At 43.1% G+C, this 25215-nt stretch overlaps 1 protein-coding gene across 1 annotated transcript in view; it reads left to right on the top strand.

The window, feature by feature from the left end:
* Nucleotides 1–23683, top strand: part of TRIM44 (tripartite motif containing 44) — a 26798-nt gene extending 3115 nt beyond the window's left edge. The window contains exons 2-4 of the mRNA XM_025200158.1: nt 4–165; nt 9288–9365; nt 23295–23683. Coding sequence (XP_025055943.1) covers nt 4–165; nt 9288–9365; nt 23295–23303 — 249 coding nt within the window. The 3' untranslated portion in view covers nt 23304–23683. The remainder of the gene's footprint in view (nt 1–3; nt 166–9287; nt 9366–23294) is intronic.
* The last annotated feature ends 1532 nt before the right edge of the window (nt 23684–25215 follow it).

Below are 25215 nucleotides of genomic sequence, written 5' to 3'. Positions count from 1 at the left end.
GAGGCGCCCAAGCAGCCGGAGCGGAAGCTGTGCGCGGAGCACGGGCAGGAGCTGAGCCTGTACTGCCGGGAGCACGAGGCCATCATCTGCGTGCTCTGCGCGCTGCGCGGCGCCCACCAGCACCACGCGCTCGTCACGCTGGACGAGGCGTACCGCGCCGCGCGGGTGAGCGCCCCGCGCCCCCTCAGTGTACGGGCAGGGCTGGCCGCGGGCCCGCAGTCACAGCCGGTCTGTTTCTCTCTGAATCTGAGCCACCCCAGGGGAGAGGGTGAGAAACCTCCCTTCCCTCCTCCTAGATCTTCAGGTTTTGTCATCCGGCGCCAGGGCAGTGCCGGGGTGGGGGGGGAGTCCAGCCTTGGAGCCCTAGGCACCGGGGTGGTGAAGGGGACTCATGGCTGTACGTTTGAACTGATGGGGTTGGACTAGATGACCTGTGGAGGTCCCTGCCAGCCCAGCTTCTCCACGATTCAGTGACTGGTGGTCATCTGAAATGGATCAGAAAGCCCAAAGTGGGTCTCTTGTTTGCATTTATGGCTGTTGGAAACATGGGTTTAAAAGCTTGGGAAGGCAAGCCAGGCCTGCAAGGTTTGGCAGTCGAATTGTTATTAGGTCAGATCCACTGTTGGCTCACAGCCCCTTTGTGCAGGCGTAAGGGCCTCAGGGCACTTTTACACATGCTCAGTTGCAGGGGTGGTGCTTTAATTAGAGCTGTTCCGAGAGCCCTTGTAATTAAAGCTTGCCGCCTCTCCTGCATCAGCATCCCTGTGCTTAAAAATGGCAGCAGGGGCGCTTGAACTACTGCTCATTTGACAATGTGTAGTTCAAGCACGCACCCCCCCCCCCACCATTTTTAAGCGTAGGGATGCTGATACATGAGACACAGGAGGCTGCTGGAGCTGGGCAATTGCCACACTCCAGCAGACTTGGTTACTTGAGTCTGCTTTGCCGCACTGCAATTCCAGTGCATCGGAGCAGCCTCAGCACTCGTGTTATAGGCACCCACGGTGCTGGTGTCTTCTGTGGAATGGCCGAATCTTGGGGAGCTGGCCAGTGGTGCAGCGAGTCTTGGTCATCTGGGACTTCCATGCACTGCAGCACTTCCTCATTGCTGAGTCTCTTCAGAGGTACGATAGTGGAAAATGAAGGGCAGGATAATCCTCACAACAGCAGTAGCTTGTATCAGGGACTAAAATGGACCTTGCATCCGTGAGTAAACAGGAGGAAGGGATTTAAGCCACCTCCCCTCTGTGCACGTGCCAGGCCTAGAATTATTCCTTGATAGCAATCTAAAAAGGCTTGGGCATCCTGGGCTTGAGTTTCCTCTTCCATAGGCCTCATACTGGGCACATCTGTTGACATCAAAAGATGGAGTGCTGATACACATCAGCTACGAACCACGTGGGAAAAGACCCCTCTGTCCGCTTTTTTGTGCACTAAAGCCATAACTATATTCCCTGTTGTATATCATTTGTAAGAAACAAAATGTAGACCAGTCTACTTCTGACACAGTTGGACTGAAGGAACCTCACCGTTTGATTTTCTGAAAGCTCTGTGTCTTGCTGTTTTATGTACAATAACGTAGAGCCTGCCCTTAGGTACTACGTTTTACATCAAAATGGATGCCTGCTGGCAACAGGTTTCTAAGGAGTGAACTGTGGATATTATAAGGTGACCACTAAAAACTAGATGGCTCTGAGTGCAACCATGTGATTAGGATTCTTAGTGGGCAGAGTAGTACAAAAATAATTAAGTTCAGATCCCAACTCCTTCCTAAGTTTTATGGAGTCTAGTTATGGCATTTTCATGTGGTTGTATCAGGAGACTGCCTTTTCGAAGCATGATCCTTGTTGCAAGCTTTATTCTAAGTGTAATTTTTCTTTAAAATATTAGGCAAATTTATCTTTCAGTGTGTTCACAACTTTCCTCCAAAAAACAGAGGCATAGGTCTTGGTGTCTGGTGTCTGGATTTTCAGTAAACGTAGGGTAAGCTTTCCTATATATGGTTAAGTGCATAGCTTCTGGATTGAAAAGAGGCTAGGCATATATTTGGAGCATGTGTTTATCTGAACTCGGTGTTCATTGAGTACACAGCCCTGTGCTAGTAGCATCCCCAAAACTGACTAGCTGCACACTATTTCAAAGCTACTATAATAGTTCCAGAACTGCTAATAAAGGAAAATGTGGGGACACAGTCCATTTCCAGGGCTGTTACGAGACAGCTCTGTAAGCAGCACTTATTAAGTACACAGGCCCTTCACTGTTGCAATATTAGCAGACCTGAAACTGGATAGCTTCCTCATTTTTGAAGCTTTTTTAGTCACTCTCAAGGTTGCTGATACAGAGAGGGGAGCAGCCATGAAGTTGACTCTAGTGTGTCATTTTTTCAAGGCATCTAATAGCAGTCCTTTGACACCTGTTTCCCACTCCCTCTTTCAGTTAAAATGCAATGTATATAGTTAGGAAGCAGATAGCAGGGCTAAAAGATGCTATTCACTCAAGCTGATTGTGCATTTAATATATATGCAGATAACTGGAATTTGTTACAAGATGAGTAACAAAATTGGGACTGTGTTATACAGTACACTGGTGTACATATCTAGTACTCAGATAAACTGGGTACATGGGCCTCTGATATACCATTGCCCTGATTTAAACTGTTCCATTACAGTACTTTTTATTTGGAAACCAAGTAGGCTGGTGCAAATCCATCACTATCGAAATATATTGATATTAGAAATACTGCTTCTTTTATTGAGTGTTCATTGAAGTTGGCTGCAAGTCTGCCATTAGCCTTAATAGAAGTATTAGGTCCATATTTTCTTGTAGTATTTCTGACAGCTGTATGTGGTAGAGGCCGCTCCAGCTTGTATTATAGCTAATTTATATAATTTCCTTTGCCTTTTACCTTTTGTCCAAAATAGATCCCGGCAGATAATTTGCAAATGGGAAGTTGTAGCTAAGCACTCTGATGATTATTAGTATTTACCTTTAGCTTAAACCTTGCATACTGTAGGAAAGTTTTCAATCATGGCTACTGCTAGTTGAGCTTTACCAGAGGTAGCAGTGGCATTTGTAGTGCAACAGATAGTCCCTGTTTTGACCATTGTGCCATGCAAACCTGATCTGACTTGGATTGGTTAGAAAATAGGGTGTTTAAAATTAATCTACCTGTTTCTTAGTTTGAGCTAGTGCTCATGCTTCTTTAGCTGAACTGATGACACCCAAACTTTACTGACGAGATCCTTATGTCTGGCACTGCAGCCTCGGGAAACAGTTGGCTAAACCAAGTTTAGTTTTTCTGTTCTTTGGGCATTAGGGGCAGCTGCAAGAACATGTATGGGCTAGCCTCACTGAACTATCGTCTCCATCTGTTTCTCCATCTTTTCCTATTAAACAGCATATATATTTCTGTTTAGGGAGTGGAAAAACTATGAGGAGAAAAGCTAGAGAGAAAGACAAAAATAGAGAAAGAGGTGGAGAAAAAAATAAATTGGAGGGGGAGGAGCTGGGTGCAGAAAATTTAAAAAAAAAACAAAAACAACTGGGCTGGGTCACTGGCATTTGAGGATGTGGTGAAATGTGCCTCTAATCGCAGACAATAATATTTTCATTGCAGTTGGAGATAATATAAGGAAATTTTGAAGCAAAATGTTACCTGAGCAAGTGGCTGTCATAACAATGCTGGATTTCTTTGGTGTAGTGGTCTGTCATCCTGTTGCCCTCTCCTGTCTTAAGGCTGTTTGCTCTGTTTCTGTGTGGTGGTGACTGCAATGTACTTTGCGCTATAAACTGGGAGATTCTTGTATATTCCAATAGCCTGCAACTGCAGTGTACCCTGACAACCCAAGACACAGCTGGTAAATCTAATTTTAGGCCTCCCTTCCAGCGTTGATGGTTGTTTTCCTGAGATCCCAGGAAAAGTGCTGCTCTGTCTAAGGAACTGTGGGAGGTTTGCAAAGCCATGGTGTTAATTTTCTAAATACCAAAATAGTCAGTGGAAAAAAAAATAGAAGTCTGTTCATTACTAGAAGCCATTTATCTGTTTGCTTTCTTGACAATAGGTTTATTTGTTCCTTAGCAGCCCAAATGGCTAGCAAAGAGACTTCGCACTCTTTCTTCCTCTTGCTCTTTGACTGTTCTTTACTTTAAACCTCTCTGGGATCAGAGAGACTGGATCAATGATCCAAGAGGTAATAAGCTATTAATCCTTCAGCCTCTGTGGTACATCTGTCCCTTAACAGTAATGACTGAAAATTGTTACCATCAGATGGCTGCCCAATGACTGGCCTTGTGGGATTTCACTTTGGTCTTAGTTCAGTTCTCCATGGCTGTATCCTGAAAGCTGCTAGTACAAGTGAGCTCCCTGGTGGTAGTTTCAGCTGATCTGGACTGGGGCAGTATGGGGAAACTTGCCTGCTCTCTTTGCTCTGCCTGTTTCGTATCTTAAATGAACACTAAGGCTCAGCTTCGGAAAGGCATTCAATGTCTAATGCCCATAGACTTCTCATTCAAAAGGAAGGAGCCTTTGGCATGGTGGGCTGGTGCTTGGGACCCTGCCACAGTTGTGGGCCAGCTGTCCCCTCTGCAGTCCCTTAGCCCTCCTTGCTCTGTGGTCTCCCGTGCTCCCTTAATGCATTCTCTGATTACTGAACACTGCCAAAGTTCAGACTTGAACTAAAGCCTGACTGCTTAGCATCTCTTATCTAAAACCAGGGGTGAGATTCTCATACCTGCTCCAGCCCCTTTGTGTTGGCTAAAAAAGTTGAGTGATGTGACAAGGGCTCTCTAAAAGCCCTTGGCCTTGGAGGGACAGTATTCCCTGAAGAGACAGTCCTGTGCAGATAGCCAAAAGGCTGGCTCCTGAGTTTTCTTTAATAAGCCCTTGTTATGTAGGTGGGTATTCTGAGGGTGGGTCTGGGAAGGTGTAGTACAGACAAAGCTGCTATTTGCCGAGATCCTGGAGAGTATTATGATGGAGAGCAAAGTCCAGGCCATGTTGCCATAACACAGGCCCCTAGGGAAGCCTAATTATAGGGGGGGGCCTGCAGAGCAGCCTGAGATCATCAGAATGCACCCTCTTTTTTTCCCCTTGGGCAGCACAGAATTTCCCTCCTTGTTTGTGAATTTTTTTTGGTTGACATATTCTTTGTCACAAAGGTCACAGAATGAAATAACTGAAGATGCTTTATATTTAATAAAATCTAATCATGATGCTCCCATTCCCATCACAGATGATGGGTATGTACTTTCATTTTCTCAGAGCATTGTCTTTCTTAAAATTGCAAGTTCTTCTTCTTTGTCATGCTTCCTATTGACATCCTGCTAGGAACTCCACAGCAAACTGCACCTGCTGTATAAGTAGGGGCCCTCTCTTGCAAGGTCCTGAGTGTTCAATGCTGAATGAAATCAATAGGAAGTGCAGGTGCTTTCTACTTTGCAGGATGAGCCTCCATTTTTGTGCAATGGTAGGCCAGCCATACCATGGAGATAATTGATACATTTCAGTGAGGTGGCTGGAGGGATAAGATTGGGTAGTATTTGTTCGAACTTCAAATTGCTGGCTGCACTTCTGTATCTCCAGCGGAGATGCTTTAATGAGTAACAAACATTTTTAGCATTAGTTTGGCTCATGCTGTTTTTCGAATGTGTGCACAAACTTAACTCATTCCTGTAAGAACATGCCATATATAACAGATGAAAGGATACCTGTAAATTAGAAGATTGGGGAGAATAGATGCATACCCATGAATGCACTAATACCTCCTTGACAAATCACAACAGCCAGGCTTGTATGGCTCGCAAACCACACTCTAGTAACCTTATTGAAAAATAATGTAAATGACATTCCATTGAGTGGAAGAATCTCATGGCAAGTGAAGCAAAAGATACAGGGTACATACCCTAAGATTTCAGACCTGGATCAGAATCTGTGGGACGACATGCAGGTTATACTAAAAGTTTCACTCCAAAAGCAGTCTACACAAAAATCTTTCTGATTCTGCATTCAGTGTCTGCAAGCGTCTCTTGAGACCTGAGGGGAAAAAAACCCTTGTATTTTTCTGCCTCCATCAGTTATTATGGGGAGGTGTTAATGGACCACAGGGATGCCACTTGGCTTGTCGAAGTCACTTTGCCTTCTGTCTTGTGTTTAGCTAATCCCTTAGGACACTTCTGATGCCTTGTGGAAAATACTCTCTGGAAGCAATCATGTTTAAGTACCTCATTTTAAGAGTTCCATATGCCTCCCTCAGAATCCTAATCCTGAACTTATTATGTCACGATTGATTGCCGAGAAAACAGTTGTGTTGTATTCTCCGTTTTGGACAACACCTAGAAACTCTGCTGACTGACACTAGTTAGCCTCGAAGTGAAGAATAAATATTGGAAGCAGGTGAAATTTTTGGTGCAGCTATCCCAGTGGTGTGGAGGAAGGGAGGAGGAAAGAACGTAAGTTAAGAGAAACTTCCTGAAGTGGAGGAGTATCTTTTGGTTACAGGACACACTGTGATACATGTTTTGGGCTGTTCAAGGAAACCTCTCAGCAGTGAAAGTACCTGAAAAGGTCCTTGAATGGAGATAGCTTAGGGGTGATCTTGTTGGCATCTGTGCTCCTGGAGGAATCTGGTTCAGAGCTTCATAAGGCAAAAAGCTCCATTGTGCTGCCATACCTTGTGAAGAAGCAAAGTTTGCTTATTTATTTTTAAATATGTGGTTTCTTTTATTGGGCCAACTGTTTAGTTGGGAGGGATGTTGATGTCCTTTGGGACTCATCCATTTTTCTGTCTTGCTTTCCCTCTTTTCACAGTTCACAGTTAGAGTGGCCAAGGTCTGGGACGGGCTCCCAAGGGAGGTGGTGCTCTCCCCTACCTCTTTCCTGCCTAGGCAGGGGGTCGGACTTGATGATCTATTGAGGTCCCTTCCGACCCTAACGTCTATGAATCTATGAATCTTTTGGATGGTTCTGTATCAGCATTATCAAATTCCATGAGGTCTGGACTAGGTTTGTGGATTGGCAAGATTGGGATTATGATTAGCCCCCTGCATGGAATCAATCTTGCACTCAGTGACGTTTGTGCCACAGTGTGGCCTGTCTCCAATATTGGGTCCTCCTCTGTGGGGTTAGCCATGCAGGAGTGGGACTAACTGCATAGGAGTGCCACACTCAGCTGACCCCATGGGCTGGGTAAGTGACATGGGATCAGTCTGCAGGCCAGATCGTACCCACAGGCTGGCCCTGCATGTGAGACCCAGCATATGTTTTGGAGCAACCAGTGTGAATGCTGCGTTTGGCATGGTCCTACTTTGGCCCCCCTGCAACACTGCTTGATCTGATGAGAAGCAGGTGCTTGCTGGAGGGTCAGCAGCGGCCTGCAGGTCAACTCTGAGATGCACGACCAGCACTGGGGCCAGATGATAGGACTTGGTAGGCCATGTCTTTGATGTCCCTGATCTAGAGCCCTGAGTGCCGGGGTGGAGAGGGAGCGGCACTGGTGTTGCTTCTCTTGCCCTCTTGATGGACCAAAGGAGTTGTTAGAATAGAGTAATTCCTGCTTTTCCAATTGGCTGCGGGTTCTGTCAGTAGGTGTTACTGGCTCCTGGTAGTGGACAGTGTTGTGTCCATCTCTTGGCTCTGAAGCCCATCTATGTTTTTGTGTTTGGTAACATGGGCCCTCTGGCCAGTGGTCCTAAAGAAGACACAAGATGGCTGCTGAGTAGCAGTGGGGGGGTGGAGTCAGAGAAATAAAAATGATTCCAGTTCCAAGAAAATACCACTTAACTGAGCGTCCTGAAGCCATTCCAGCACTTATACTGGGATTGTGGTTGGCCTCTGCCCAGGAGCATAAAGAGAGCTTCTTGCATCCTTTATGTGAAATGGATAGGGAAAATGAGGTTGTCCAATCTCAGGGCAGGTTGACTCATCCCTCATCAGATCCATTGTTATGCCTCCTCTTCGGGGGTCCTGTATTGCTGTAGTTTCTTCTTTTCAGCTTACATATGTGATCATGTGTGCATGCACATATATTGCATTTTACATAAACTTTTATTGTAGATCTCATCAGGACCTTTTACGTTGTACCAGTTATTAGGTCACTTTTTTGACAGTGTTTATTGCATACCCAATTTTCCAAAACCATTCAGTGGTTTTTGTATTCCAAGAACTACCCGGTTTAATATAATCTGAGTAATGTTCTTCTGTTCATCTTTGTTCTGTAGAAAGCAAGTGAGTTATGGGCCATGCAAAACCAGCTGCCCATATCTTGTAAGCCTGAAGTTTAGCCACATTTCTTGCTAGGCACATCCTGGCATTTCGAAAGCTCTACTTAGTTTAGCACTACCTCAGGCACTTATGTTTTGTCTGCATAAGCATAACTGATATGATAAGCATCCACACAATACACTTTAAAACATATTTTAGTGTACATATCTCTTAATTATAATTGTTATCAGCAGTGAATCTTTTAAAAGCCGTTCTGTTAAATGCTATAGATAAGTATGACGAGCTTCTTGGAGTGAGCCTCCTTCAGACTTGATAAACTCTTATATTTGTCGTTAGGCTCTTATCTGTTGAATAAGAAGTGTAACTTATTTTTTCCCAGAGAACAGTTGAAGCAAAGGAAATGACTATTACAGGGGTTCCATAAGTGCTTAGCACTTCACTTTACTTTTTTCTCCTAAAGTATGAACCCTTGATTGCGTCCCTAATTAGTTCTTTCCTTTTTTAATCTTTTTCTCTGTTCTCTTTTTATAAATGGAACTATAAAAAGTGCCAGATTAAATTATCAGGCCACAAGTGCACACTCCGGAAAATAAATGTAATGAGGTTCCCGGCTGCCCCCTCCCTGCATAACCTCTGCAAGCGTCCTATCCTGAAAACTGCTGAGTGCCTCCTGCAAGTTGTTGAGCCATTAGCTTTAGTGATGGTTGGGGCCTGTGAACACTTTGCAGGATTAGGCCTTATTTCAGTGAACTTGAATGCAGTTGAGCCAGGAGACAAAGCAATGAATGAGTCAGCCTGTGCAATTGCATATAATTTTCATTCCAATAGTTCTCCCAGTTTTCTTGGCGGCTGTTTCCCCCGCCCCCCCCTCCCATTTTTCTTTTCTTTCCTTTGAGTCTTCTGCCTGAGCAAAAGCAGTCTTGCAACAGTGGGCAAATGTATTCATGGGTTCACTGCACCTTACCCATTAGAATTAGCTGAAAAATTGCTGCCTCTTTTTGTCTTGTGAAAATCTTTGTTGTGCTTGGTGGAGTTAAAATGAGTGACCTCTGTCCTCTCTTTCTTATAGAATAGAGAACCCGTTGACCTGAAGGTGGCCATGCTGGAGATGGTGGAAAGGTTAAAGTTCAAGTGCACAGACCCTAAAGTAAGTTACTGAAATGATTACTTGTTTGCATGCTGGCTGTCTCCTGCCTTTCATCCTTCTTGATCTAAATACATTTTATTGTTAATGTCTATTTGATTATTAAGATCTAATTAAGGCTGCATACACACATTACAATAATTTGGGAGAGTTCTCCCAGATTTGTTCTCCTGGTAGAGAAACTTGCCCAGAGCCACATTTACAGACATTGAAATGCTGCGGCCCTGAAGAACAGAGTTCTTGCAATGTCTGCTGATACTGTGAAGCCAAGGCGGAACTCTGTGCACACATCTCAGCATGCTTTGCAGGCTCCCTTACTCAGCCTGGCAACAAATGCCAGCAACTCATACAGTAGTCCTGGTTGGCTGTGCAGCACAATATGAAGATTGCAAAGGGGGTCATGTTCTGCTCCTCAGAGTCCAGCAAGTGAAAGACTGACTCCCTTGGAAGTTTTGTGTTCTCTCTTCTGAGACAGATATACATATATCGACATTTGCTCTCCCAGGAGAAACACCTGGGTGTGATTTAACCCTGGTTGTTCCTAGGTTATTTTGTTCTGGAGCAGCCATTTTTACTCTGGGTGAAAAAGCCTGAACATCTCTACACTTGTGGTCTCCCCTGGGAGAGCAGTGACTCTCCCAAGAGAAACTGAACATCTGTATAAGGCCTCAATTCATCAGTCAAAATGTAGAACACACTAAAGAGTCTAGTTGTAAGTCATACTTCTTCTCCCTCTATTTTTTTACTTTTAAGCATACAATTGGTAATTGTTTTTCCTGAACTGCAAACACATGTAATTGTTAATTTTTCCTTACAGCAGTGTTTGCCTTAGAGGCCCACATCTATGCCAAAAAGGATGAAAATAGCTTGTGAAACATCCAATGCAAGATATACTGTAGCTAAAGAGAACCAGAGAAGTGTGTCCTATCGGGAAAATAAGGCACTGTTCTTACTTCTTTCATCCAAATGATGGTTCAGAATAACTAAGAGCATTTTGGAGACTGTGTTAAGAGGCCAAATGACAAGGAGACTAGTCAAGAGATGTAAAGATTACAGTGTTCCTGGAAGACTGTCTTTGAAAGGGGAGGGACAGTGTAACATCTCAAATACTTCCTTCCCAAATCTACACTAGAATAAAAACTGCAAACTGCAATAATCCATTAGATTTTGCTTGCATTTCAGTTATTTGCATGCTCTCCCATTGGACAAAAATCTTTATCTGTTCAATTACATTTCAATCAATTTATTCCCATGTTGGCTTGTACAATGTTCTGGCTTATTGTATGAGCTGAAACCAGAAAAAGAAAGCCAAAGATCTGCTAATAAAATAATGCAGAGATTGAGCAGTACGTGGAAAAAGATTTCTTCTCACAACAGGCAGTTTATCATAATGTTTCAAATTATGAAACATTTTTGTAATCTAGCAAATGATTATATGGCTTTTTGTTTCAAATTAATAAGCACATTTCACTTCTTTGAGGCATACTTAATGTGTTTCTTGTCAGTAACTGCCATGTTCATTCATATAGCAGCATATTAGAAAGGGAGGGAGTGAATGAGCAAGCAAACTGTGTTACAGGTAGTATTTTCTGTTCATTATTTGTAAGCACATGGTCAAGTGTAACGGCACAGCGGGGCATAAAATGGGATTGAACAGCAGTTATCATTTTTTATTTATTTACCAGTGATTTTTTAAGTGTTGACAAAAAAACACATGGAGAGATTTACAGTTTGGTGTTCATATTATGTTTGGGAGTTATGCTTCCTGTTTCATTTCAGTTTTGTTTCTTTTAGTTGCTTTTCATTTCTTTTCTTATTAGCATATTCATCCTATGATTTTGTTGGTAGGGGGAGATGAAGACTATGCAAATAACAAGAGTTTACCATACCTGTTAGCATGACAAAAAATAGTAATGGAAATGCCAGATGATGATGCTGTGGTGCTTCATCTGAGGGCTTGGTAGTGAGAAGTTAGGAGGGGAAGCCAAAAACTGGAATGCTGTTGAACAATCTTGTGAGAGACAGGGAGGAGGTTTCTAAATCCCTAATGTGTATATACTTCAGCAGGTTTGTTTTTTTTTACTGTGATGATTCAGACAAGAAACTGCCCAAGGTCTTAAGGAACAATGCTAAAGGAAAACAGATTTAAGCCAAGCATTGGGGAAGAATTTCAAAGCAGTGAAATCTGTTAGATAATATAAGAACCTCTCAAGGGGAGCCCCATTACTTCGTTCATGGAAAATAAAGCAGGATCAAAAAATAGCATAATTTAGCGGCCAGGGTTGATCGATTAGATGATCCAGTAGGTCTTTCCTAATCTTTAAACTTATGCACTCTTGTTCCCCTGCTGTTTCCTGACAATCTCTGCATTTCCCTTCAGATTCTGATCATTTATTAGTACTACCACAGTTTACAAAGTATGTGTTTGTATGAAACAGCAAGAAGAAATCTGTCTGGGCATCTAGATGCTGAATGCTCCACACTTGTTCATACACTCGAATGAAAATATTTGCTATCCTAACATTCATATTAATTGAGCTTTCTTGCGATAGTTGACAGCTTTCCTCTACCCTGGCCCATATCTCTGTTTCCTTTTCTATCAGATTGCTTTGTGACTGAAGGGTGTTTTTTCCCGCTTTCTGTGCTGTAATCTTCTTGGAACATCTGCCTGAACCAGAAACAAATGGCAGTTCATTCTCTGGATGCTGCGTCCTTGCCTGAATGCTCTGGCCTAGAAATCCTCCGGCACTTTGTTCCTATAGCTTTTTTCCCTCTAGCACCAGAAGACTTGATTAATCCAAATGTTGAAATCCCGCAGGCATTGTAGTTATTTTTAGCATTAGTGCTCTGCAAAGGGTGGATGAAGATTTATGATTTCATCTAATATAAATCTAGCAGCCCTTCCCTGCTAAGACTTGGATGGATTCCAGCAACTTCTCCCCACCATCTCGCCACCCTCTTTTTAAATATCCTTTTATTTCTTTAATTAAAAAAGGTCACAAGGACCAGCAATTCCTCCAAGGTCCTGAGGATAGTGGATAGAATAGATATAATATATATTTTAAGGTACAACATGCTAAGATTTTTTGCTTTCATTTGTAAGTCTCAGGGTTATAAATTGGTTCCTGAAAATACCCTTTTGTTTCACATGTTGGTGTGATATCTTGAATGGAAGTAGAACAAGAGGGGTGGAGTGGAGAGGGAACTTGGTTAGGTTACTGATAAGTACATTCCTGGTGGTTCAGCTGAAATGTTAAGAGTCTGTTACTCAACCTGTATCCCATTCTTCTATCCCCTCACTGAAGATAATTTTTTAATGCCTGGCTCCTGATAATGCAGACCTTTATTCTGAAGTATTTAAGGACCAAAGAAGACATTTGGTGAGAAGCCTTTGGAATCCATTTGGTCTGTGACAACCTGAGTTTGTTCTCCTTCAGGCCTACCATTACTCCCCTCTTTGTGGTGGTGAAGCTAATTCATTTTTGGTGTGATTATTGGATCTGCTCTTTGATAACCAATTTAATACAGGTGTGTATAATTGGAATAAGTGTTTTTCTGTTGTACCATCAAAAAATCCAAACACACATTTATAGGTGGCCTAGCCTGAATTAACATAAAATAGGAGGGCACAGGCAAAAGTTTAGTTGTCCCACATGCTCCAAGAAATTCCCTGTCTAAACTGCATTCCTGTACCTTGCCACTTTATGGAAAATGAGGGAAGCCCCCATCTGGTAATTTGGGAGTCCTGCTCCTACCTGGGCTTCACATATAAAAAGACTAACCCTGTAATTACTCTAAACCTATGTTCTCCTCTTGTAGTATATCTTAGAATCATAGAAAGATAGGAGTGGAAGGGGATCTCAGGAGGTCCCGAAGTTAGTCCAACCCCCTGCTCGAAGAGGGATTATCTTTCATGTTTGCAAACCATTCCAAAGAAATTGTTTGTGTAACCTGCAGTTAAAACTTCAGAGCAACAGAGCTTCCATGGGCATGCTAGGTAATCTGTTCCACTGCTTAACCATCCTGCTCATATCTTGAGCTGCTACAGACAAGAGTTCAACATAATCCCAGTAGATTAGTACATACAGGCACAGAATGATGTCTGTAATTTATGAGTTATTAAGCATCCTTAACTCCTGCTGTGGTTAATGAGAGCCACGGGTGCCTCTCAACTGCCAGGATCAGACAGCTAGGAAAACTGGGAGCCCTCTAAATTATCTTGCTTTTCTGAAAACTAACTTTCTCTCTTGAGTATTTCACCTTAAAATCCAGACAGTCGTTGGCCTGGATTTTGCACGAGTACCCTGATCATTGTATAGTTTGTTTATGTTTATATCATTACATAAGTAACAAATACAGCAGTCCCTGAATTTTAAAAATTCTTTCTCTTTTATACAGAATTTAGTTTTTACTAAACTGGCTGACAGGGTAGCTGTATTAAAATGACAGCTGGTATGAGCCTGTCTTGGGATTTTGTGTATATCTGTACACTCCCTATACAAAGAGGAAGTCAGTGCACTGAAGCAATTAACTAGACTTTAAACTCCAGTTGGCAGCCTTTCTGGAGCCAGCTTGGAAAAAAGGCAACAACAGTCCAGGACTTGTTTAAAAAGTGAAACAGTTGCAAGATTCTTAAACGGTGGAGGAAGATGCAGAAAAAGGCAGGAAGAAAAGATTAATTGATCTTTAATCATCATTTTTCCTCAAATGTGAAATATTCTGTATAATAAATAATCTGCTTGATTAGTATTAGCAGGAAAATACATTAAGCAGCTCAATACAGTTTTAAAAAATCACCCTACTTAAGGTTTTTTTCTTTGTCCTCCTTTTGTTCTAAGCTTTAGTGAGTAGTCTCCAGTAGCATTTTTCTGGCAATTAGCTGTTTGGGCATATGAATCGCAGATTATGAGGCAAATGCTATTTTGACAAGCAGAGTGGAGCTGTCAGACACTTTTTCCCTATAGGCGACTACACTTCATATTTTCAACGCCAGATGATGCTTGACATTTAATTTAGGAGTCTCTGTGCCTACATATAAAACTTTACTATGGTAATAGCGATAAAGCTGCTGAGTGTTGTTTGACAGTCTTTTCGTCCCCTTCCTAATTCTTTCCCCCGTTTAGTTTGGGCTGAGCGTCTAGCATGTCTTAAGCAAAGGGGCATAACCCTGAATTTCTTTATGAATTGAGGGGAACTGTCTTTTAGATAATGATCAAGCATTGAATCTCATTTCAGCTCTGGGATCACTCACTGTCTTGTTATATGCCAAGAAGAACTTACAGAAAGGAGAAAGAAGTTGGGTAGAGAATAGCAGCAGGATGGAGAAGGGTCTTGTTGGTAGTCATCCAATTACTAATCTTTCTGACAAGTAACACAAATTGTATTGATCTGTAATAAAATTCCCACAGAGAAAATGGCTCTAATAATATTGACAATGCTATGTTACTGTGGACAGAAATAACTGGATTTTTAAAATGCTTTTGGCATTGCTGTGACTTTGTAAGATCTTGCAGGCAAAATAAAGTCAAACCAATTCAGTCTTTTTTTTGGATGGATGCCCTCCCAGGAAGGGGATGTATGACTGAGTAGAAAGAGTATTTTTCCCTTTGGTCAGTGTAGAAACCAGGCCTTACCACAGTGGATGGAAAGGTGCTATTGCTGAATGTGCTCATTCTCAAGGGAGATGCAAAACAAGTCTAATTGCCACAGATGGTTAAATATAGCAAAAAACAAAGCTGGTAATGCTGATGCTAGCTAAGTATCCAATACTATGTCACTTTTTTGTATACCAGTGTAACTACCCTCTAGCACTTTTGTTGAATAGCATGTTCTTCTGTCTCTCTCCAGTAATAATTATCTCAGATGCTAATCTACCTTAGCATATGAGCATCTCATGATTGTTAATGTACTCACCTTCATAGCACCATATGTCATAAGCAACGCTGCCATCTCCACTTTACAGATGGGGAAATGAAGCACAAGGAGAGACAAAGAACTTGCCTGCTGTCACATAGGGAGTCTAGGGGAACTGAACTTGATTTTCTGAGTTCAGACTTAGTGCCCTAGCTATTGGCTTTCCCTTCCTATTGTCTTTCTCTTTATTTTACATTTTCCTGAGCCATACACTCTTAGTAATCTGCTCTGTTTCATTGGCAAATGAAAAGGGACCTCTGGGCCCAGTCTTGCTACCAACTGGAGGCTGTGGAAATTTCCCAACAGATTTCTGTGGGAGGGGTGTTGGGCCCTCGGTTTGTAAAACTCTTGGGAAAGAAAGTTTGTTTGGAATCCAAGGATGGTGTATGGCCGGGTAAGCCTGACAGTGGCTTGATCAATTGTGACTGGTAGCCAGGACCTTTATCAAACACTTGGAGAAATAGGATAGTGTCATGCAATCAGAGGTCAGAAATGTGGCATGTGTTGTCTGAACAGCACCTTAGCTGTGTAACCGATCGGCATGGAACAGTTGAGTCCCTAGTTAACATTCTGTTTCTGGAAAGCTTTATTCAATACGTACAGTGTAGCTTTGTTCCAAGGAATTATTTTTTTCAGTTCAAATGAAGAGTCCCTGGGCAGCAAAAGATCACTTTTCTGTGCTTAGGGCTGAGGCAGCTTTTATGGTGACATACATGTGGTTTAGCCAAGAGCACACTCTTAAAGGGATGGGCTTATTTCTTTGATCTGTCCTTGTGTTGCTGCATTTTCACTGAGATCTTGTCTAGAGACTGTTTAATCCTGAATTTACTAGGCAAAGAAAATGTAACAATTGGAGTTGATGATGTAACGCTTTCCCTGCAGGTTGCAGGTGAGGCTCCATTTGGAAATTCACTAGGTAGATTGCTCCTTCGCTGTGTAATCCAGTAGGAATTGGGTTTAATTCTTCTGATCAACTCTGGCTTAATTTACATTAGATTTCCTCGTCTGTCCTCCACTGTTAAAATCTCCCATGCTAGAGCTACCATTGGTGCAGTTTCATTTGTGTTAGTGGCCAGGCCCTCACCCTGTTTCTGGATTGGAGTTGGGCCATGTTCCACCCCCTGTGGGACTGGGCTAGGGCCTGGCCACACCCCGTTTCTTCCTGCAGAGTCGGGTTGAGTTGGGCCATACCCCCTTATCTCCCCACAGGCCAGGTTGGGTCTTAATCATGCCCCCTTCTCTGGGGCATACCCTCTCCCCTCCATGGGACTGGCTTGGGGCCTGGCCACACCTGTTCCTCCCCCACATGGGGCCAGGTCACTCCCCCTTCCCTCTCCACAGGCCTGGGTCAAGCTTCTTTCCCATGTGGGGCTGCATTGTGGCCAGCCTGCCAGATGGTGCCCTCCCAACCGCCAGTTCAGGAACACCAGTTGGGCAAGAAGTTTGGGCCAACAATAACATGTTGGCTGGATGCCCATAGTGTGTATCTGCTCAGCTTTGTTTTAAGCAGTTGCTGTTCGTTAACCTCCATTTACACTGACCTCATACTTTGGACATGTAGCCATCAAAGCCAAACACACAATGTACTAATGCAATGCTGAGCTGTTGTCAGAGCCATCATTTTTAATGGGACTAAATAGCATTGTAAACAGATGAACTGAGATGTCTTGTGAATGACTGTTCTTGAAATTGCTTGGATTGGTTTGAATTATGAGTGGAGACTGCAATTTTAATTGGAGGGGAGTTAATGGCCTTTTGTCTGACAGGTGTTTAGCACAGGAACTGAATGTCTGTTAGTTGAGGCCACCGCTACTATAGGACTATAGAAGGTAGAGCAGGGTGGCATCTTTGGGACTAACTGGTTCAGAGGTATGAGCTTTCAGAAGACAGCCTTCTTTGTCAGATGCTATGAATGGACTTGGAGAAGGAATAGGTATGAAATGGAGACTAGTTTAAATATAAAGGAAAGGATGGGAATGGGCATTGCTAAAAGAAGCAAAAGGATTAGAGTGGTCAGTAGGGATAAACGAGACAGTAAACTTGTCAAAGGACCTAGGAATAAACATCTGGAGTTTCAAAGCTAGTGCAGTAACCCATAGTCCAGTGTGGGTCAACATTTTTGGCAACATGGTACAAATTAAGACCCACACCCTCTGCAAGTACTACTCCAGTCCCCTTTCTCTGTCTGACCTGCTTCTCTGCTTTCATCTCTCTGCCCATTCTACAGCTGTGCTCCCTGCTTCCTCCCTGATCTGCCTCATGCCACACAGAGGCTGCCTGTGTCACTTATGGCACACCTGCCACAGATTGGCTACATCCAAGGTTGCTTTGAGATGGTTGTCATTTTCTGGGAGGGGCTGGAGGCCATTTAATGATGTATTCAAAGTGTTCAAACTGTAGATGGCAGCCAGAGGAATTCTGTTGCCTTTGTCACATGGTTGGTATTATAGCAGGTCGGACTGAGGTCTGAGTTTGGCTGTTAATTTGAGTGGCTCTGGTTTGGAGAGTTCATTCTAAGTGTAGGAAGCCCCATTAAGATCCCTTCAGTGTGCATCCCAGTCAGTGGGATCAGATCAGATACAGTTATAACTTGGTTGTAGATGATGGATCTAATGGTGTGCTTAGGATGAATGCTGGTGGCATAGAGGTAGCTGCAGCAGTCATTTATGTATGTTCTATCGGAAGATACTATCCCCCTATACAACATCTTGTGCCAATGTCTGCATATGGTATAAAACAAAGGAGAATAAGGCCTTATGAGCCTGAAGGTATAAATTCAACTCCCTCTTTGCCACAGACTTGATTTGACTCTGGGTTAGTTACTTGTTGCTGTTTGCAGTTTTACTGTACTGCTGGTGTTTAGGCCCTGGCATTTAGAGTAGTCTTCTTGGCATTCTTGTAATTGCTCCTGCAGTTGCTTTGCGCTGTCTCCTTTAATCCCAATTGTTTTATTTCAGGTTCTGAGACTTGATTGCAGTTCCTGTCACTTCTGTGTCTTGAGTTTTCTGTGTTAAAATGTGTCATGCACACTATCTCACAGATCAATAGAAATGCCATCAAGTTGACTGTAAGACCTCACTCTGCAGGCTGAAATACATTAAATAACACACCAAAGTCTTCAAAGAACATATTGGTGCTAATTCAGTACTCAGAAGTTAGGAAAGGCAAGATTTATAGTTGTTTAATTTTTCCTTCTTGACATCTGCCCAGAGCATTCCAGGGGTGTTTGCAAATGGAGCAGTCCAGTGGTGCTCAACTTTTGGCCCTGCAGACCAGATGAGTAATGTGGGGCAGGCTTGTGGGTTGGATTCAGTCCCACATGCCAGAATTGGGCCCTGGGGTCTGGCATCGTTCCCTTCTGGCCCAGTGCTTCCTCTGTGCCCTGGAATCATGTGCTCAATCCAGCACGCAGGGTCTGGAGCCCCACACAGGTCCAGACATTTGGCAGGAGGGGAGCCCTGCGGTTAAGTAATCTATATTTCTAAAGTAATCTATAATTTCATGATCACATGTTCTCATACTGCACATGCGTATGAGGACTAAATCAAGTTACCTTCTCTCCCATCTTGTTCAACCCTAAAGAAAGATCCCGAATTTTCTGTACATAAAGAGCTGATGCCTTAACTGCAGGTACCTGATTAGAAGATGTCCAGTAGGTACCACTGCTTTGTCATTTGAACAAGCAGTGGAATCTGGTTGGCTATACAACCTTGTTCCTTCCTTCTTTCTGTCCCCGCTGTAGAGACGTGAAGAGAGAAGCTGATTAGGGGATTATGTTGAGATTGCAAACTCACTTGAAACAAGGCCATTATGCTAGCCAGTTTTTGGAAGAAGTGTGTGCAGAGAGTCTTTCTAGTGCTCAGATCCAGCTCTCTAATTAGATTCCTCAAAACAACAACAACAAAATACGCCGCCCCCATAACACCCTGCAAGGCAACCGGATAAATGCAGTAAGAACAAATGCAGAAATTCTCACTCCTTTCTTATGAATTTCAAAACCCTGATGTGCCTTCACTACAGGGCCTGCTGCTACTGTGTTGGCTGGGATAGGGCAGACTCAAAGGTGCTATCCTCTCCCACTAGGTTTTTTCTTCTTTCTTTTCAGAATGCTGACCATTCAAATGAACACAGGAGATGTTGCCTGTACCTTGATTTTTATTATTAGATCTGTACTTTATATTCTAGCTTCATTTCAATCCTCCCCTCGTAAGGTGAGGCACAGAATGGCTTCCTTTATACCTGGCAGGAAGTCTGGCTAATAGGATGAATGCTTCTGAAGTGGGTGAGGCATTTCGGCTTTGTTTGTGCTGCTTCCTGCCCTTGACCCTGGAGAGTTTTTGCTGGAGGATGCCCCATGCATATTTTTTCTAGGAGACCTTCCAGCATACATTTTCATCATTTTCTGACAATGCTAATTAAAAGTAAAAGTACTGTATGTCCAGTTACTGGCTGGTAACAGCCCTGCTGGTGATCAGGGGTTAAGTGTTGCCAGTTTAAAGAATTATACCTATGAGACTGTGGTGTCTTGATCTCAGGTTTTTTTTTAACTATAATATCGGCAAATTTGGTAGTGCCACCTTTTAAGGGTGCCTGATACTTTCAATTACTTTCCACCCTGGTTTTGGTTGTTCAGGACTCTATCAGATTTTTCTGTGCTAGGAGTATGTCACATCTTTGGAAATGCCAGTGATTCGGAGACTAAAACTTTCCCACCCCCACTTATTTTGTTCTTAGCAGCCAAATTTTTAAAATTCTGGGCTCACTGTGTTTGTTACTTCTAGTGCTGACCAGCCTGCATGCGCATTAGTGCCACAGATGAAAAGAACCTGCTTCATCTCACAGCTGTTAAAATTAACCAAATTGTGCATGTGCTATCCCCAGAGAGTAGTGGAGCATTCTCCAGCTCAAGGATGCAAGAGCAAAGTACAACTTCTCTGTAATTGCTGCTTTAGCTTAAGTTGAGACTAGGACCTGGCATTGAGAGCAGAGAGCCTGCCTCCTTTGTGTCTTCAGTAATCCATCTACATTGTAGGTAAAGTATGAAGCATGAAAGGGACAAAAATCAGGCCCGGAAGAGAAAGGAGTGGATTGGAGTAAGGGGCCACATGGGACTAAGATGGGGAGAAAATAACTGAGTTGGAAGGGATTGTAAACTGGGGTGGGTAGACAGGTAGATGTAGTTGGACTAGGAAACTGGGTCTGGGAACTGGTAATGGATGAGAAACCAGGGAGGGGGAGACTGAAAGTTATCTTAAGAGAGAGGATAGGGACAGGATGAGGTGAGGATAACCGGAGGCCGGGGGCAGGTGAAGAAAGGGAGTAGATGAACTATGAGGGGGAGACCTGGACCAGAAAATGGATTGAATTGAGGAGTCAGGACATAGGAACTGGGATTGGCTGGGCAAGCAGTTTGGGGTATAATGGGTAGGCAAGGAGAATGAGATGGGGATAAGGACCTAGGGGTGGAGAAGAGATGGGCTGCAAACAGAAGTCACCTTTGTGCTGCTATAAACATTTTTATGGTAGCACAGAGTGCAAACAGATGGATCGCCATGCCACAAATGCCCTGAACTGTGGCTGTGACCCGTGACCCAGTTGGTAGTAACAATTTTTTGCTGCTTTTTTGCAATGGACATCTGTTCATTTATGGCAGGATAGCACAGGCAGCCCAGAACTGCCCACGCTTTCCAGCCACCCTGAGCAGCTGATCCTGGGGCTCTAGGGACCCAGTCTTCATGCCCTGGGAATTTCCCTGTGCCACCTTCTGTGGAGATGGCATATGCACAAGTTGATTATCTTTAAGAGCTGTGAGAATTGGACTGGGGAGAGAAACAAGTAGATTGGAATGAGGAGCGAGATGGGACTAAGCAGGAGAGAGAATATATCCTGGCGTGGCTGATCTTGCTCCAAGGACAACATCCATTTATAGCCATGATGGCTTGGGAGGGAATAAACCAAAAGGGCTTGGACTCATAAGAGCATGCTTCATTCCTAGCTCGCTAGGAACTAGGGCCCAAGATTACTGATTCAAACCATTCCTCTGTTCCGCTGTTACCTAATGCTTATGAAATCCTCTGGCACAGCATGTGTTATATCCCTCCATTGCTTGTCCACACAAAGGATGATAGTCTACTGCTACCATCTTCTGCATTCACGCAAGGTGACAGAGGTTTGTGTCCAGACTCCAACTCTACTGGTGCCCTTGTGGGTGACAGTAAGAGGCCATATGGGGCATTTCTATTGGTCTGAGTTACTTAAAAAACAAAACAAAACTAGGAGACTGAACATACAAGCTAAATATATAAGGTTGCAAAATCAAGTGCTCAAAATGTAGGAAGTGCCTAATGTAAAGCTACTTGCACGACCTTAGTTTACCCCCCTTGTACAATTGCCTTATAACATAGCCTTTAATAACAGGATTGCATGCTTCTTTTTTTTTTTTTTTTTGGCTTGGGCATCTGCCTAATTCAGTGTGCTGAGCAGATCTGCTTTGTACTGTGTAGTGAGAGAGAAGCAGTAGGCAAGGCCCCTGCCTCACTTGATCCAGAAGGTGGTGGGATTGCGGAGAAAAGGCATGATGATCTCATAGTCAGGGCAGCTGAATGCTGCTTTGGCTAATTGGGTTGTTTATGACTCTTCAAAAATCAGTTGGATTTAGGAAGGCTGTGTTCTCTCCTACCCCAGTTCATCTGAACCTGAAGTAATACATTAATTCTGACATTCAGCTGTTTTTTTCCTATTCTCAAACTGTGTATACGTCATAGATACTCACTAAAACCATCTTGTTCTGTAAGTGGGAAGGGGATCTTACTATGCACGCCCATCCATCCATACTGAGCATTCAGTCTCCCTGTTACAACACCTACATCTGTTAGTCTGCATGGTTTTTGCATAGGGATGACCTTACCTTACAGATTCTGCTTGATCTAAGTGCATTTACGTAAATGTGGAAATAAGATCACAGCTTAGTTTTCCTAAAGTCTGACCATATTGTTGCTGCTGCACAAGACACAGATAAAGACATTCTGTCCCTGAGGAGCATGGAATACCCTTCTGAGATAAGGTCATGCTCCTTTTGACTGTGACTTTACCTGAATTGAGGTTTTTGCATGAAATAAGTGCAGCATATGATTGAATTACTGTAGTTCACTCTTTGTTGGACAGTCTGTGAAAGTAGCTCCCAGTTTTAGCTAGGGAGCCCATGGCTGCCTGTATACTGAGCAGTGTTTCACACAGAGCATGTTAACACCATTGTTCATCATAGACTGCCCTGGCTTTCAGGCACTTTCCATGGATAAAGCATGGTATTGGGGTCTTCAGCAAAGAAAAGTTGTTAGGTTTTTTTTCCTATTGAAATCCAGGATCTCTAAGTTCTCCTCACTCTGTGCTAGAAGAAACTGATTGCACGTTCATTACGGGTGTATGCAGTGGTAAGGGACATGCATGTGGATGTACTCTTGTCACTGCATCATTTAACTGCAGCCTATCCACCACTGTTAACATCAGTGAAGCAGTGTGTGCTGTGAATTATGATTTCAGGTTTGCAAGTGCAGATGCAGTCTCTTCAAACTTCAACTTGGCATTTAAATTTAGCCATGATGCATGAGCATGAGAGCTTCATTTTACTTTAAAGTCTGAGGAAAAGAGTAGAAGGAGCCCTGATGATGCAGGATTTAGGACTGTTGACCAGTCATGTGGTAAGCTCTGAGAGAGGAAGAATGGGTTGTGGTGGAGGCACTGGGATAGGAATCCAGATATTTGTATTTGTTGTGCATCAGTCTTTAAATGTGACCTTCATTAAGTCACCTAGGACCAGTTTTTCCAGATAGCTCAGTACCAAGAGGCTCTAACAGGATCACTTACAGTTAGGTACTGAGTGAATGTGACAAATCTAACAAGCTGAGATCATTGGAAAAACATTTTTAATACTTGCTGAACTTCTAATCTTTCTTTTTCTTGGTTTCCAATCTGTAAGATGAAGAGAATACTTCTTTTGGTTTTGTCTCTTTTGATTAAAAGGTCTTTTAATAGTGATTCCCAAATTAGGGATCACAACCCCACGTGGGATCATGAATGCTACGGAAGTTCTTTTGGAAGACTCAGGTTTGAAATGGGAATAAAAACACAAGCCTACTAGAAATGAAGTTGTGGGTCTGGAAATATTGGGAACCACCTGGGACAGAGATTTCTTATTGGTAGTAAGAGTTTGTGCAACACTTACTACATGGGAGGCCAGAATCTCATCATACAAATTAAAGTACATTGGTATTATTTTATTACTGTAACAGAGTGTTAAGGTAGAAACCCTGTTATTTGAGGAAAATCATGGACTCGGGTTGCTGAAGGGGATGGGGTCACGAAAAAGACAATGTTGGTAGCCGACTGGACCCAGCTGACGAGGATCTACACACCAGGTGGAAATAAGGGAGATGAAAGCGGCCACCATACTTAAAAGGCAGACAGCGATGGACAGGACCTTGTCCTCAGGGCACTTGGAGAGAGAAAGGAGTCCACGGTGGATGACGGACAGAATGGAAACGCATAAACCTGAGGGACCACAAATCGACACCCAACTGGTGAGCGGTAGAGTACTTACCCGAGGGGTCGCAGGGAACGAGGGTGTCCAAAGACAGTTCCAGGGACCCTGGAAAGAAAACGTTAGAGAAGGAAATTAGGGTGAGGGGATCACAGGGAAATTTGATGAGGTGGTGAGGGAACTGCATCCCTGTTAAAGGACAACAAGCACGACTCCGTGGGATGATGAGGAAAGTGCATCCCTGTTAATGAGCAATAAGCATGGCTCATTAAGACTTTGTAACAATCACTCAATAAACAGAACATGTTGTTAAATTCTATCCTGGTGGTCAGTGGCATCTCACCTCACTTGGGGAATAACCCTCATCATTTCTCCCATTTCAGGTCATGGCAGGCGAGCTCTGAGTGAGGTCAGGGAAATGCATCCACCCTCCCACCCTCTCCTCCCTTCCCCCCCGCCACTTTTGAGTATTTTGGATAGGAAAATAAGGAGCTCTTTTTATTGACTTAGGTGACATGTATATGGCCTTTGTATGTGAATATGGCATCCAAAGTCCACAAGAGATGCTTATTATATGGTTTTTAAATAAATTGAAATTATATTATTTTTTTGTTAAAGTGCAAAAATATATAGAGAAACTGTGCCATATTCTGAAGGTTTTTGCAGGGTGTCCTATTTAGGAAGTGTGAATTTATGCATTAAATTTCAGGCTCTTGCTCAGAGGAAAGTGAATGTTCGTCAGGATTAACAGAATCCTCTGCATGAAAAGTGTTAAAATTGGCTGTCAGGGTAACAAATGTGTTCCTGTTGTTCTCTGTTTTGAGAGTCATTCTAGCATCTTGATATCCCTTTAAAAATGCATATTATTAATGTACATGTGTTAAGACCCAATAAGAATTTTGGTGGGTTTAAGATCCTGGTCCAAAACTACAATAAGAAAAACCCAACCACCCAGTAGCGGCCTGACCCTGGAGGTGCCTAATTTATAAGGCATCTCCCTGTTTGACTCTGACTCTAAACTTCCATAGGCACCTACAGTTTTGCATCTGTGCATTCCTGAAAAGCTCTGTTGGGACCCAGAAAGTAGGTACCACTGTGCTTTGTCCTATGAGAGGTCCAATACAATAAGCTTCCCATCCCCAAAACCCACTCAGAACATGCAGACAGGACTAGGCTTCTAACAGAGCACAATCATTTCCAATTTTTCACAGTGCAGCCAGTGAGGAGATGATGGTGTTGATACTGCTACCCTACTTTATGTAACAGCTGAGTTGCTAGAACACTTGCTGAAGAGCAGAAGTCCCAGGTTCAATGCCTTCCTCAGCTTCAGAGGTCTTCCATATCTCCCATGTGCCAGAGAGTGCTCCCACTGAAGCCAGGTTTCTTGGCAGCCATAACTGCAAG

Source organism: Alligator sinensis, unplaced genomic scaffold, assembly GCF_000455745.1.
Source record: "Alligator sinensis unplaced genomic scaffold, ASM45574v1 scaffold442_1, whole genome shotgun sequence".
Classification (NCBI taxonomy): domain Eukaryota; kingdom Metazoa; phylum Chordata; order Crocodylia; family Alligatoridae; genus Alligator; species Alligator sinensis.
The sequence above is the reverse complement of the archived record's forward strand: the minus strand, read 5'-3'. Positions and strand labels throughout refer to the sequence as shown.